The sequence below is a fragment of the Cornus florida genome, unplaced genomic scaffold (genome assembly GCF_030987335.1).
Source record: "Cornus florida cultivar Cherokee Brave unplaced genomic scaffold, ASM3098733v1 CherokeeBrave_3.0.0_Hap2_Chr08, whole genome shotgun sequence".
Taxonomy (NCBI): Eukaryota; Viridiplantae; Streptophyta; class Magnoliopsida; order Cornales; family Cornaceae; genus Cornus; species Cornus florida.
The window spans coordinates 84,654,788-84,670,916 of record NW_026775578.1 but is presented as its reverse complement, the minus strand read 5'-3'; the positions used below and the strand labels follow the sequence as shown (position 1 = coordinate 84,670,916).

General features: G+C 40.4%; 3 protein-coding genes across 4 annotated transcripts; all 3 read left to right on the top strand.

Moving 5' to 3' along the window:
• The first annotated feature begins 283 nt into the window (after positions 1-283).
• On the top strand, positions 284-4,422 carry LOC132268240 (cell division cycle 20.1, cofactor of APC complex-like). 2 transcript variants are annotated; one of them, XM_059769060.1, is made up of 6 exons: positions 284-649; positions 1,493-1,762; positions 1,955-2,221; positions 2,814-3,395; positions 3,544-3,783; positions 4,160-4,422. In XM_059769060.1, exons 1-5 carry the CDS (start codon positions 572-574, stop codon positions 3,682-3,684), a joined length of 1,338 nt encoding a protein of 445 aa, XP_059625043.1. In that variant the 5' UTR covers positions 284-571; the 3' UTR covers positions 3,685-3,783; positions 4,160-4,422. The 2 variants fall into 2 exon arrangements, with proteins under 2 accessions (XP_059625043.1, XP_059625042.1); XM_059769059.1 differs by having other exon boundaries at positions 285-649; positions 1,487-1,762.
• Positions 4,423-7,770: 3,348 nt separating this feature from the next.
• LOC132270545 (uncharacterized) lies at positions 7,771-8,817 on the top strand. The gene has a single exon (XM_059771724.1). The coding sequence runs from the start codon at positions 7,771-7,773 to the stop codon at positions 8,815-8,817; it is 1,047 nt and encodes a 348-aa protein (XP_059627707.1).
• A 215-nt stretch (positions 8,818-9,032) lies between these two features.
• Positions 9,033-10,007, top strand: LOC132270544 (uncharacterized). Its single transcript, XM_059771723.1, has 2 exons — positions 9,033-9,590; positions 9,687-10,007. Exons 1-2 carry the CDS (start codon positions 9,033-9,035, stop codon positions 10,005-10,007), a joined length of 879 nt encoding a protein of 292 aa, XP_059627706.1.
• The last annotated feature ends 6,122 nt before the right edge of the window (positions 10,008-16,129 follow it).

Here is a 16,129-nt window from a genome sequence, read left to right as displayed (position 1 = left end):
ATAATACGTGCTTAGGGTCCAAACGAAGAATCTCATAAATCAAACTCTAAGATCGAATCCACTCAATGCATCATTAGTGAGATCGAAGTGCCACTAATGAGCAACACTTCGATTTTCTCTCTCTAGGGTAATCAAACACCAAAAAAGAACAAAAAAATATTTTTTATGCCCAAATAAACAGAGGATTCCAAAAATAACCATGAACACCCTACTTTATGCCCCAAACAAGTCCCTAAGAATAGATTCACTTGCAAATTTTTCACTTGTAATTTTGCTTTTTTAAATATGTCAATGAACATATTTTCATACAATTAATTTTTTATAATTTTCATACAATTAATTTAAATGTAATATTACATTATTTTATAATATACCTATGAAACAATTAACGTTCTTTATTTTCGAAAAAGAATTAACGGTCGAAAAAAGAATTAAAGGTTGAAAAAAAAAAAAAAAAAAAAATGCCCTAATTCAATCATCTCTTTCCTGCTGCGAGTATCTCTTTCTGCTCTAACTGGGTTTCAATTCTTTTTCTGCTCTAACTGGGATTCTATATCTGTGTGTAGTGTATATGTGTTATTTCTTAGACGTACACAAGATGTGGCGATTTCATGATCAAATAGGTACAAGGAAGCGTTCGCGCGAAGACGTAAGTGGTGATTTTTTTGTTCTTGTATTTCTTATTCTTTCTAGCAATCCTGAATTGTGATACAGGGCGTTATTGTTTGTACTCTTTTTTATTTTCATATTTATTGTGTTTATGTTCCAATATGATTCTGGGTTTCTGTTTTTCTGGAAAATTTACTGGTTCTTTCATATACTTTGTTCGTATTTCTTTAAATATCATTGTCCTGTTATTTAGGGTTTCTGTCCCCAAATTTCTATTGATTCCTCAAATTATAAATTACACATTAATCCATGTCCCTATAGATTTGTTTAGGTCGAGTTTCCTGTTTGGTAATCTAGAGAAACACATTTAATGTCTATTTTTTGGTTTTTTTATTTGAATTATAAGTAAAACTGTTGAATCTTAGTAGTTCTTTCTGTTTATGGTGAGAAAGTTTTCAGATTATGGATATTTGATGGTACCCATTTGTTTATTTATTTTTTTTTTTTGTTTTTGCTTGTCCTTCCTCCCTTAGTTTGGTTGCTATAGGAAGCAAGGAAAAGAGATGGAAAAATGTATTATGTCATATGGTCTATATTGTCTTGTATCACAAAATCAAATAAGTAGTTGGGTTGAGGTTTTAACTTTTAGGTTCCACATAATGAAATTATTAAATTTCAAAGCAAAATCAATTCCTCCCCCCAACACACACACACACACACACTTTATCTACCTTTTCTCGTTGAGTAGACAAGCTTTCCTTTGCTTCTGAATTTTGATTTATATATCTGGTTTATTAATTCCCAATTGTTTACTTGAATCGTAGCTCGTTTATTAGATTCTCCTTCAACTTCATACTGAATTTTGTTTCTTTTGAAGTGGCAGTTTGATAGGTTCATCCCCAACCGGTCTGCAATGGATTTTGACTTTGCACATTACATGCTGAATGGTGGGAAGGTAAGAAAGGATAACTCTGAACGGTGCTCTCCATTCAAACAAGCTTACAGGAAGCAGCTTGCAGAGATCTTCAACATGAACAGAACAAGGATACTTGCTTTTAAGAATAAACCGCCACCTTCAGTAGGCGGTTTTCAAGATCTGTACTCATCTGTTCACCAACTGAAACCCACCAAGTCTAGGAGACATATTCCCCAAGTGGGTTTTCATTCATTCTTTCTTTTCTTTTTCCCCCCATCAATGAGCTTTTTCCCTGTGACTGAACATCTACAGTTTTTTTTTTTTTTTTTTTCACTCTTTTGTTTCCCTTTTTTGTTTTTCGCATTTTTTGATTACTTCTTCTGGATTGTTTATTTTCTTATGATGTGTCTTGTTTGATGATTATAACAGTCTTCAGAAAATATTCTTTATGCTCCTGAGCTCCTAGATGACTACGCGAATTTACTGGATTGGGGTAGCAGCAACATTGTTGCTATCGGTCTTGGGAATTCAGTATATTTGTGGCATGTCGCTGATGACTCTGTTTCTGAACTTGTTTCCTTTGCTGAGGAGATTGGGCCTGTGACAAGTGTCAAGTGGGCACCAGATGGAAGACGCCTTGCTGTTGGCTTGAATAATTCCTATGTTGAGGTGTGGGACGCTTTGGCTAGTAGGATGGTAGGTGCTTTTATATCAAATTTGCTATTTAGTAATTTTTTTTTTTTTTTGGGGTCAATATATGATGCTTTTCTTTTGTTGGATGGGTTATTATAGATAATAAGAAGACGGATTGTGAAAAGGTGCACCCAAGGGACTCTTTTTTTTTTTTTTTTTTTTTTTTTTCATGACATTTAGGCAATGAACAAAGACTTAGTTTTTGTGAGATTTTCTGAATGCACTTTCTGTGGAAAAAATAAAAGAAAATATATAGCTCTACATGTGAAGCCACTTGCACCTTTTATGCCTTATTTGACGATGTCTGGTATCATCATGTAATTGTCTTAGCGTACTGATGTAATATGAAGTTAAGTGGTAGTAAGTAAACTGCAAGGTTTAATAAGGCATTATATTATTATATTGATGCAAAGCATCAAATAAATTGCATGTTTAATCATTCTAGAAACCAATATCCTACAAGTTCTGTAATTTATTTTAGAGAGCAGTGGAATACATGTATTTTAAGATGGCACTTTTCTCATGCTCCAGGCATTAGTTTTGAAAGTTGTGTGGAGGCAATTCTACAACTAATTTGTTTGGTTTTTCTGAACAGTTGAGGAGACTGCGAGATGGACACACGTTAAGGGTTGGTTCGCTTGATTGGAACAATAACATCCTGACAACTGGGGGACTGGACAGTTTGATCGTAAACAACGATTTAAGAATAAGATCACACATTATTGGAACATATAAGGGTCACAGTCAAGAGGTTTGTGGACTGACATGGTCTGCATCAGGCCAGCAACTAGCAAGTGGAGGGAATGATAACTTGGTCTACATATGGCACAGCTCAATGGCCTCTAGAAATTCTTCCAATCAATGGCTTCACCGCCTGGAAGACCACACAGCTGCTGTCAAAGCTCTCTCTTGGTGTCCTTTCAACAGTTATCTGCTTGCCTCTGGTGGTGGTGCCGGGGATCAGTGCATAAAGTTTTGGAACACCAACACTGGAGTACGGTTGAACTCCATGAATACAGGGTCACAGGTCTGTTGCTTGCTCTGGAGCAAACATGAGCGTGAGCTTTTGAGTTCTCATGGCCTCAATGACAACCAACTCACCCTTTGGAAGTACCCTTCTATGGTCAAGATTACAGAGCTTTATGGTCATACGTCAAGAGTTCTCTACATGGCTCAGGTATCTATCATTCATGGGTTATTTATAAATAAATTTGTTTAATTTGCTTTCTTTGAATTGGAAAGAGATTATATAGTTGTGTCATTGTTTTATTGAATAATTGGATTTTCTATTTTTCCCCTCACCCCTCTTCTTGGATATATTACAGAGTCCAGATGGGTATACGGTTGCATCTGGTGCATCAGATGAGACATTAAGAATATGGAATGTGTTTGGGACTCCTGAATTGGCCAAGTCTGCACTGAAAACAAAGTCAGAGCCTTTTGCTGACTTTGCTCGCATCAGATGAAGAGTTTGGTGGATGAAATGGGTGGTGATTAAAATACGTATTCCTCAGTTTTGCTTCATTGGGCCATGACAAAGAAATTAGCTTTTGACTTTTCTTGAGGTATGACGAATGTCTTTGCATTTAAATTTTAAGGTTGAACTAAGGGTGTTTTCTAAAACCAACCTTCTAAGAGACATTACAGCCACACCAATGACCTTCCCCATACGATTTCCCTGAAAGAAAAGTAGCCTTGATATACATGCCGAGGCATGTGGCATGATTAGAATTTATCCGTTTCAATTGTCAACATGGTTGAGAAGCATGTCTTATTGTAGGAAATTTGTTCTGTGATAATGCTTGGAGTATAAGAATTTGATTTGAGAGTTAAAAATTAACATTTACTTTATTAACAATTCTTCAATGGTTTCCAATTGCATCCGATTTTGTGACATCCTCTTCTCCTTATTTACCCTTTGATATGCTTGTATTTTTGCAGATCATGTTGTGTATATGCACATCAACCTTCCGCCATTTTTAAGTTGCTGCGAAGTGTTTGATGAGCCTGGTGGTGCTTTCTAGCATTGTTGGCATCCACGCCTCATGTCGTTGACTACGTGAATTATACAGAAGATCAATTTTTTAGGGAACACACGCACACAGAGAAACATGTATATTTGACAATTGTAATATATATATATATATCATACATTATCGAATTCAAGCTCAAAATTCGAAAATAAATAAAGTTACAATATTTGTTAGCCACTGACTGATCTTTGCTACATCTCTACTGTGCACTGTTGGTTTATTTACATTTATATGCTTGAGCATGCCTCCTTGCCACCGGATAGATTTACCAATGCAGTTTCAGACCTGTTTTTTGCTGGGGGAGGTTGGTTTGAATGGATGAATGTGTTCAATGTTGAGAAAAGCAGCTAAAGGTTTTGTTTCATTAAGGTGCAATTTTTCATTACAGGTTTAATATATTTCAAATAATATTGATTTAAACCATAGAGCACATTACACAGGATTAATAATATCAAGTAATGTCAAACAAATTGTACACTCAAATGCTAATGTCAATGTACAAGTCTCAAATGTGGCTACTTCATTTGAACACAATTCAATTCACAAGATATTAACGAAATGCTCTAAAGTTTCAATCATTGTAAACAAATAATAATAATAATAATAATAATAATAATAATAATAATAATTAATTAAAATCTTAAGATATTAAAACAGATTTAAATTTTAATATTGTAGAAGATAATTATTTGCGGTTTTAGAAATTTTTTTTTTCTTAATGATGTGCGGTTTAAGATATTAAAACACATTCTCTTTCTCATACCCTCACCCCTTCTCTCTCACTTCTAGTTAGGAGTGGATAACCCGAATCCAATCTGAGCCCAGCTCGAATTTTCACGGGCTTTGGCAATTATTTTTACAATTAGGGTTGGGTTTGAGTTGAAAAATCTCAACCCAAATTTAATTAGAGTTAGACTTGGGTTGAAGAAGCAAACCAAGCCAACCCAAACCCGAATTTTAATATTATATATATATATATATATATATATATATATATATATAATTTAAATTTTAAATACATTATATATAATATTTAAACAATAATTACTTTTTTTCTTTTCAACTTTCTTTGTTAAATCTTAACTTATTATATGTTAACATTTAGGAGAATTAATTTTTAAAAAATTTGTTTGTAATTTATTAAAAATCTACAAAAAGTCTTTAAACTTATTATTGTTTAATAATAATTTAATCTAAAACTAATTCAAGATCATATTAAATTTTTGATATAAATATTAGCCATATGAGTAACCCAAATTAACCCGAAATTTAAGACCGAGTTGCAAGCCTGAATTTAAAAGTAGAAGAATAGGTTGGGCTTAGGCTAAGTAGTTAAGGTTGAGGATGGGGTTAGGCTTGGGCTTGGGTTTAGCATTTCATATAATGGGTTGGGCTCAAATTATACCTTAAATCCGCCGGAATAGCAACCCTATTATATGGACATATTATTATTACTATAGCTATATAATTATTTTCCTTTTCTTTTCTTATTCCTTAGGTAATAGAATTGGGATAATGTGTAGGATTATTAAAGTCCGTAGAAGGAGGGTTTACGTGAATAATATAAAGGCAGAGAAAAAGAGAGAGAGAGAGAGGGGGGGGGGGGGGGGGGGAAAGAGAGAAAACGCAAAGATAAGGAAAGAGAGTTTTGGCCAAGGAATGCTAAGAGTCAAAAGTCTTGTCCGTTCCCTTCCTCTTCTCTCATTCCCTCCTAATTTTAGTTCACATTTATGTCATCTATCTTACATGGACGTCTTGTTTGCTTTGGTGGGCATTTGATCCGCAATTCGCGAGTCTAATCTGATTCGTGTGGATCACATTGGATTGTTAAACTCATGGATTGGTGGTAAATTCAATAATATGGAATTCGTGGTTCAAGGATCGGATAGCAGATTAGGTTATTAAAAATTTAATCTGATCTGTATTCTAATATGTGATATATATATATAAATTCTAAAAATATATTGATTAATGATCTTTTAAAATAAAATTAGTTGATGACCCTTTAATGGCCTCTAAGAATGTATTAGTTAATGATCATTTAAATATATGAATTAATGTTGATAAACTGATATTTTATATATTGGGAAATGGTTATAAAATAACAATATTAGGCTATTTGGGACAACCCCAATATGTGGATCCAATCCGATCCGTTATCCCACAGATCGGTGGGGGATTCAAATTTTTCCAATCCATTTAGATCGGATTGATTAGGATTGATGCCTAATCCAATCGGATCAAATCCGTGGTCACCCCTAGTTTGCTTGGCTTATTGGTCAAGATGGTCTTCCCCTCTTCGTTTTATCATCCAAACGAATTTGCAATATTTATCTTCATTCCCTTCATTCTTTTAGGGCCTGTAATGGTCAAGAAGACGAAAGCTAAAAAAAATGCAGGGACCGAAACAAAGATTTCTAAACACATCCTAAATAATACTGAACTTGTCCAGAAAAAAGAAAAACATTCCCAATATTGCTAAATGTACAAAAGGGGTGATGAGGACACCAGAAGGAGCGTAGACCGGATATAATCCGCGAATATGGCATCGGGTCAAACAATTAAGTTCAGCCCATACAAGAGCAACGCAGAATGGGCCGAGCCCGGAGGATCCATCGAAGAAGGCCAAGCCCATTGGAAAGAAGGCCCAAAACTGATAGTCCAGCAGCACTTGTAATTGCCTATAAAAAGGCAGTGAAGAGAGTGAAAGGAGGAGGATTTTATTTTTTAATGAGAAATGTGATGAGATTCTGTCCAAATATGGAGAGAAAATTCTTTGCATCTTCAATTGGCACCGTCTATGGGAAACGTTGAAGGTTGATTCTTGTTTGATCAACGTCATGTTGATTCAGATTGATTGGTGACGATGAAGCTTGATTTCTAGAAGTTTAATCTAGATCTAAGAGATTGCGGTTTGCTCTTGAGAAATTCTTGATTCTTGATTGATTTTGAGAAATTATCGTTAGGTTTACGCAGTTGTGATTCATTCTATCGCGGCTCGATCCAGTAAGCTCAGGTGCCGAAAAAGCTCTGATCTATCGAAGGGAGAACACAATTCGTAAAATTTGAGTCCAGATCTGACGTGATTCACGTCAGCGAGACTCAGATCTAACTTAGAATTTGTGATTCATGCCTTCACTCCGTTCTGGAATGATGACTGGGGGTGAGAACTCTAATACGGTAGAGAATATCCAGCAGATGAAACTTGATGAGTTGATGAGCATGATCAAAGCTCTCAGGAGAGAGAATGCAGATCTAAGGATTGAAATGCAGCGTCAAGAAGTTCCGGTGATTCCGCGACCTCTCCCGGTAAGAGAAGCAGTTGTACGTACCGATACGGCACATCACAGTGAGGAGGTAGAGAACAATCAGACGGATCTTCACCGCGAGGAAGTCCGGCCAAACGATTTGCCGCCAAATCCTCGTCGTGTTGATGATCGTGAAGGATCAACTCACGTGGATCCACGGCGTGAACAGATCAGGCAAAACGAAGCCATGACTTTCGATTCACATTAAGAAATGCTCAGCCGAGAAGAAGCAATGGAGTTTGATCGCCATAAAGTTATACCGTCGTGGCACAAAGAGTTTATTGAGGAAAGATCATTCGATCCGACTTATTGGCCTTCCATGGCAACGCTCAACTATCGAAGCTCAGAAAGGAGATCTGTAGATCAGAGAGCAACCGCGAGGTTCCAGAGGGAAAATGAAGCCCTCCGTTCAGCAGCTCGAACGGTTGATTCGCCATTCACCGCTGAAATTCTAAAGGCTCCGAATCCGAGGAAATTTTCCATTCCCGTTTTCATTCTGTTCGATGGGACGACCGATCCGATTGATCATGTATATCACATCGAGTTGAAAATGGCTCTGAAGACTGAGAATTATTCCTTGATGTGCAAGTGCTTCCCTACAAGTCTAGCTGGACCAACGCTTAATTGGTTAAAGAACCTGCCGAGGGGCTCAGTGGATAGTTTCCGAAGCTTGTGTGACCGGTTCATAAGCCAATATTATGGAAATAAACGTCCAGAAAAGGACATTTCGAGCCTATTCACAATGAAGCAGCATGAGGACGAGCGTCTCCAAGGTTTCCTTACCAGGTTTAACCTTACTAAGAACATGGTTATTGAATGTCATCCTTCTACGGCGGTTCAAGCGTTTATATTGGCCATGACTCATGGCATTCCATTCCACACAAGCTTGGTAGTGAATACACCGAAGACTATGGATGAACTTAATGAAAGAGCTGATGGATTTGTGCGCTTGGAAGAAGAAAAGGCAGCTAACGCTCGGAAGACATCCATCATATCAACTGAAGAGAAAACCAAAGCAAAAATCAGACAAAAGCAGGTTCAGCCACAGCGTCAGACCTCGTGGATATCTGAGAAGAGGCCCAGGGAGGAAAAGCTGGTTACTCCATTGAAAGTCACCTTAGCAAGGTTGTACCAAGAAAACAAAGATAAGTTCCGATCTCCTTCACCAATCAGACAACCCCTCGAGCAGAGGGATCAGTCTAAGCATTGTGCATTCCATTCTGACTTTGGCCATCAAACTAATGAATGCAGAACTTAAGGAGACAGGTAGAGATGCTGATAGCTAGAGGGGAGTTCGCAGGTTATATCTGAGGCCTGGCGGTGGAACAGAACCGACCGATGGAGTAAGTGAAGAGAAATCAGAAGCTAAACTCCCACAACTCGCAACCAGCCTGAATAATCAATGCAATTCATGGCCGGCCTGAATGTGAAGAGTCAGATGAATTGTTTCAAACACGGCTCCGCCAGGTGCAGATGAAGAGGATGATAGGCAGTGTAAACACTCTGCACCAACAGAGCACATCAACACAGATAAAGTTTGACAGAACAGATCTATTGCATGTTCAGATCCCTCATGAGGACCAGTTGGTCATCAGTTTGACAGTGGCCGAATGTTTGGTACGCAGAGTTCTGATTGATCCTGGAAGTAGTGCGAACGTCATGCCAAGGGATACATTTGATCGGCTCGAGATCAAGCCAGACCGGCTCAAACCCACTGGGAATCCTTTGCTAGGGTTTGATGGAAAACGAGTGGAGCCTATTGGTACGGTAGAAGTAGCAGTGCATGCTGCAGAAAGGGTTCTGATGGAGAACTTTGTAGTCGTCGAAATTCATCCCTCTTACAACCTTCTGATGGGCAGAGGGTGGGTCCACAGAGTTCAAGGTATTCCTTCCACTCTGCACCAAGTAACGAGATGCCTGGGGCCAGACGGAACCAAGGTGATTGACATTCATGGGGACCAGGTTGCAGCTAAGGAATGTTATTCAATAACGCTAAAATATGCTGGAAAAGGGAAAGCACCCATCCGTTCGGCAAGCCTAAGATAGCAATTACAGGAGCTTCCCCCCAAGCAGAATGGGGAGGAAGAGCCAGTAGACTTGACCGAAGAACCCCTAGTTGATGTATAGATCGATCAGTTCCGACCAGAACGAACAACCAGAGTGGGGGTACGATTTGCTGAGGGGGAGAAACATGAGTTAGTTGATTCCTTATCTCAGAACGCCGATGTATTTGCATGGAGCCACCTAGACATGCCTGGAATCAATCCTTCTGTATCCTGTCACTCCTTGAACGTTAATCCCAATGCAAGACCTGTAAAACAGAAGCAACGAAGGTTTGCTCCAGAGCGTAATCGGATCATAGCCGAGGAGGTTGACAGGCTACTTAATGCGGGATTTATAAGAGAAGTGTATTATCCTGACTGGTTGTCAAACATTGTTGTTTTGTAGAAGAAGAATGGGAAATGACGAGTGTGCATTGATTTCACCAATTTAAACAAAGCCTGTCCGAAGGATAGCTTTCCGCTGCCAAAAATTGATCAAATAGTGGATGCTACTACTGGGTATGAGCGTTTAACCTTTTTAGATGCTTATTCAGGTTATAATCAGATCCCCATGGACTCTGCTAATAAAGAGAAAACTTCTTTCATTACCGAGCGCGGGACCTATTGCTACAAAGTTATGCTATTCGGACTGAAGAACGCCGGAGCAACTTACCAAAGGCTTATTAGCAAAATTTTCAAGGGTCAAATAGGGAAGACTGTGGAAGCTTACATTGATGACATGGTAGTAAAAAGTAAGAAGGAAGTTGACCATCTGAAACATCTACAAGACGTATTTGACGTGTTGAGACAATATGGAATGAAGCTCAATCCAACCAAGTGCTCATTCGATGTGAGTTCTGGTCAATTCCTGGGATACGTGGTTAATCATAGAGGTATAGAAGCTAGCCCTGCCTAAGCAGAAGCTCTGACTAAGAATGCCGAGCTGAAGACAATCAAAGAAGTGCAAACACTTACGGGACGGATCGCTGCATTGAGCCGATTCATTTCGAAATTGTCAGATCGCTACAAACCATTTTTTGACACAATACGAAGCCATGGGAGACAGGTCTGGGGGGATGAACAGCGCCGAGCATTAACTGGTTTGAAAGAATATATGCAGAACCTTCTAGTCCTGTTAGCTCCAGAACCAGGAGAGAAGCTATTTTTATACCTCAGAGTATCCAACATCGCGACAAGTGGTGTTCTGATCCGTTGCAAAGAGGGGAAGCAATATCTAGTGTTCTATGTTAGCAAAATGATGACTGAGGCCGAACGACGTTATTCAAAGGCCAAGCGGGTGATCCTCTCGCTAGTACATGCGAAAAGAAAGCTCAGGCATTATTTTGAATCCCATCCTATCATCGTTCTAACCACTTTCCCTATCAGAATAATCCTGAACAAGCCAGACCTCTCAGGGAGGATGACGAAGTGGGCCATAGAGTTAAGCTCATTTGACATAACATATGAACCCAGAACGGCAGTCAAAAGGCAAGCAGTGGCAGATTTTTTACTAGAACGTGATTTAGAAGACATGGAGGAAGACCTTCGTGGTTGCTTGTGGAAACTCTTTGTCGATGGATCCTCAAATCAGATGGGGGCAGGCATTGGAGTCAAATTACAGACACCAGAAGGCACGTCCCTAAGTCAAGCGCTCCGGCTTGAATTCAGAGCTACCAACAATGAAGCGGAGTTTGAGGCACTACTGGCAGGACTTAAGCTCGCCAAAGAGCTGAAGGTCAGGAATTTGATTATTTTTAGTGACTCGCAGTTAATTGTTCGGCAGGTGAATGGTGAATATGAAACCAAGGATGAAATGATGGAAGCATATCATTCTGCTGTTATGCGAGAGGCCAAAAACTTTGAAAAAATTGATTTCATCCAAATACCGAGGGAGCATAACGAAGATGCAGATCGGCTAGCATGTAGCACCTCGGGTTCTGGAGAAACATTGGCAAGGGTGATTCCAGTAGGAATACTGAACCAGCCATCCATTTTTGAAGAACCTTCGGGCCCAGATCCTTGGCAAGTGAATGTTATTCCATATGCGCCAAGTTGGATTGATCCGATCATAACTTACATTCGGGATGGTACTCTGCCTGAGCAAAGAGATGAGGCTAGGAAAATCAAATCGAACGCTGCAAAGTACGCCATAGTGCATAACCAGTTATACAAGAGGTCTTTTTCTGGGCCGTACTTAAAGTGCGTCACCCCCACAGAGGCTCGGCAGATACTGCGAGCTATTCATGAAGGTGTGTGTGGAAATCATTCAGGGGAAAGATCTTTAACGCACAAAGCAATGACGCAAGGGTACTTTTGGCCAAACATGTCACGAGATGCGGAAGAATTCTCCAAAAGGTGCGATAAGTGCCAAAGGTCCGGATCATTGGTCCACCAACCACCTGAGGACTTGCACGTAATGGCCACACCATGGCCTTTCGCACAATGAGGGATGGATGTGGTTGGTCCTCTGCCAACTGCAAGAGCTCAGAACAAGTATGTATTGCTGGCAACAGATTACTTTACCAAATGGGTAGAAGCAGAGCCATATCCGAGCGTAACGCAAACTCATGTAAGACGCTTCATCTGGAGTAATATTATTTTGCCATTTTAGTGTCCCGAGGTCAATCGTTATGGATAATGGGACTAATTTCGACAGCAAGCAAGTCAGATAATTGCTGGAAGAATATAGAATCAACCAAAAATTGGCAACAGTAAGTTATCCCCAGGCCAATGGACAAGCAGAAATTATGAATAGAACAATTTTCGCTTGCATCAAGAAGAAGCTGGAAGACCATAAAGGGAAGTGGCTGGATGAACTCCCGAATGTCCTATGGGCTTACAGAACGACCCCTAGACGGCCGACCGGGGAAAGCCCATTCGCCATGGCATATGGAACTGAGGCAGTCATACTGGTTGAATATTTGGTTCCTACGATCCGAAGCTTAGCATGGAATCAGGAACAGAATGACAAAATGCTGAGATTTAACCTTGATATGTTAGAAGAAAAGAGAGATGCTACGGCAATAAGGCTTGCATCCTATCAGCAGACACTGGCTAGCAGCCACAACAAAAAGGTGAGGCACAGAGATTTCACAATTTGCAATCTGGGTTTGAAGAAGAAGGTAGGAATGGTTAAAAAGATGATGTCACCTTGGGAAGGACCATACAGAATTACGGAGATCATAGGGAAAGGGGCATATACACTAGAGACCATGGCCGGAAGGTTGGTTAACAAGCCATGGAATGCTACATCTTTAAAAAGGTATTATATGTAGAAAGTTTAAAGTTCTAATTCTGGCATTACTCATTTTTAGTTGTACAGAATTCCGAAATTTATAAAAAGCTATATTCTTCTAAAAAGTTGAGTTTATGGAAACAGCAAAGTAAGTGGCAGCTGACACTATAAGCCGAACGCCAAAAACTTGCCAAAAAATAAAAGAGTGAAAGTGGCAAGTGGCATTCTAGCCGAGCGCCAACCACTTAGCAAAGTAAGTGGCACCTGGCACTATGAGCCGAACGCCAAAAACTTGCCAAAAAATAAAAGAGTGAAAGTGGCAAGTGGCATTCTAGCCGAGCGTCAACCACTCAGCAAAGTAAATGGTAGCTGGCACTATGAGCCGAACGCCAAAAACTTGCCAAAAAATAAAAGAGTGAAAATAGCAAGTAGCATTCTAGCCGAGCGCCAACCACTCAGCAAAGTAAGTGGCAGCTGGCACTGTGAGCCGAACACCAAAAACTTGCCAAAAAATAAAAGAGTGAAAGTGGCAAGTGGCATTCTAGCCGAGCGCCAGCCACTCAGCAAAGTAAGTGGTAGCTGGCACTATGAGCCGAACGCCAAAAACTTGCCAAAAAATAAAAGAGTGAAAGTAGCAAGTGGCATTCTAGCCGAGCGCCAACCACTCAGCAAAGTAAGTGGCATCTGGCACTGTGAGCCGAACGCCAAAAACTTGCAAAATAATAATAATAATAATAATAATAATAATAATAATAATAATAAAAGAGTGAAAGTGGTAAGTGGCATTCTAGCCGAGCGCCAACACTCAGCAAAGTAAGTGGCAGCTGGCACTATAAGCCAAACGCCAAAAACTTGCACAAAAAATTTGTTGTGTGGTAAAGTGGCACACTAGCCAAAAGCCAGCCACTGACATACAGAAAAGAACCAGATCAGATAGCATTAAATCATTAAGTCAAGGGATTTATGGCAAGAGTTCAATCAAAAGTCAGCCATCTCATTAATAATGAAGTTTCAGAGTTACAAAAAAATGAGGTATACAGATGGCAAAATACAAAAGAAAGGAGGTCAGTACATCGGAAAGGTTCTAACTAGAAGCATTTACCCCGTCAACTTCTTGATGGTGCTGAACGGCCTCCTCATCATTGTTGGCTTTACCATCCTCACGGGGAGGGGAATCGAGCTGAATGACATAATCATTCTGCTGAGTTCTATCCTCAATAGCATTGGAAGAATCATTCTGCCGAGGGGTCATCCTCAGCAGCAGTGACGGATGGAGTCAAAGTGGATAGAGGAAGAACGTCCAGAGGTTGAGCAGTAGAAGGAGTAAGAGTGATCCTGGAAGAGGCGATCTCTTGGCATTCATCAAATATGCCCTCAGCAGGGGTGGAGTCTAGGTCGACGTAAACACCCGGAAGATCAATCTCCAGCTCTCTGTCAACCTCATCAGGGGTAGAACCAGTCTGACCCTCATCTGGAACATGATCGGTATAACCCTCTCGGAACCCTTGAGCATATCTAAGGGCCCCAACCCTGGAAAATCGAGCATGTAGAGCTAGCATACCACCATTTACTTTACTGATGGTGTTGAGTAAAGCATTACGCTCGTCTAGAGCCCTTTTCTCAAAGGCCATCCGAGCGGATTGCTCATCACTCAGAAGGCGTAGAAGTTCTTCCTTCTCAGCCTTAAAGGATTCTCGCTCGGTATGCCAAACACTCTTCTTAAGCTGCAGAACGTTCCTTTCGTCCTGAAGAGAGTCCGTCTCCTTTTTTAGAGAGTCCCTCTCCTTTTAAACTTTGTTGAGCTGAACCATCAGCCCGGTATTCTGAGCACCTAAAGCATCGTTCTCCTTGTTTGCTGCACCAAGGTTGTCAGAGAGCATGCGAACCTTGGCATTTACCAGTTCAACCTGTTTCTGCATGGCCATCATCCCATATAGGGTCTGTAGAGATATACATGATAACTGATTAAGCCGAGCAGATGGTCAGAAGAAATCAAATGTAAAGACTATGTAAAGATTTATTGATTGAGGGATAGAAGTTACCTCCATGGCAGATAAGGGGAACCGGATGAACACTTCCTTCTGAGACAGACCCTTGGCTACCTCAATATCCTTAGGAGTCCACATACTCCTGTAGTATGCCATAGCGGTCTGACCGTCCTTGAACATGGTCTCGTCCGACTTTACAGACGATCCGTCTGTTCGAATGAAGTGAGGGTTCCATAATGCCGTTCCAGAGGCAGAGGCATGCCCAGAGGGGGTAGGAGGCCTAGTTAGAGGGCGCACGGATACACTCGGCCCAGAAGGCCTAACCCTCTGTGATAGAGGAACGTCGTCAAGGTTGAGAGCACTATCAGGCTGATGCCGTTTTCCTCTCGTCTTTTCCCATGCGATAACAATAGCAGTGCTGGGAAGGTTGCTGACAGAAGGGGTCACGTTCGGATTAACAGTCGTAGTGCTGGAGATCGAGTCGGTAGCCGTCATGTTCGGATCGGTGGAAGGAGTGATATCAGAAATAGTGGCAGAAGAAGATACTGAAACTGGAGAAGAAGTTGCTGCAAGGGCAACAACGGTCCTGGGGGCAGCTTTCTTCCTATCGAATGAAGTGATCTGGAGCTGACTCATTGTCTTGCCAAGGGCTGAGAGAGCAAGAAGGTTGTCTGAGGTAAGGAGATCTGAGCAAGAGGGAATGTTAGTCAGAACGTACTTCTTCAAATAGTTATCCCTATCCCTGCAAACACCGTAACTCAAATCATCACAAGGAATGCCTAAAGAACGGCATAAGAAAGTACAAAAGCGAGGAACGCAAATCTCGCAAGGACAATCACTCTTATGGGTTTTGTATTTTTTATATGAAGAGACAGAGCACTCTCCAAAAGCGCTCGGGATAGGGAAGTCTTCTGCAGCTGGAGAAAACCAGGCTTCCCTAATCCCAATTATATTTTTCCTCCAACCCTTCTCAGATTTGATTTTATCTTTGCAGATGGACCTCTTCTCAATTGGGTCGAAGTGGTAAAACGGTTCATCAGTTCGGATTTTGCTAACCTTGTAACAAAGGAGAAGATCTACGAGGTCCAGATCTAGACCTTTGTCACGGTTCAGAAGTAACATGACAGATAAAACTCTAAGGAAATTTGGGTTTACTTGCAAAGGGGAAAGTTTCAGCTTATTAAAAACATAGTTAAAGAAGGGATGCAGAGGGAACCTAATGAGGTTAAGATGAAGGTGGGAAAATAGAACCTCGCCGGGAAGAAGGCCAGCACCAATTCTAATATCCACCTTTTTAGGGCAATT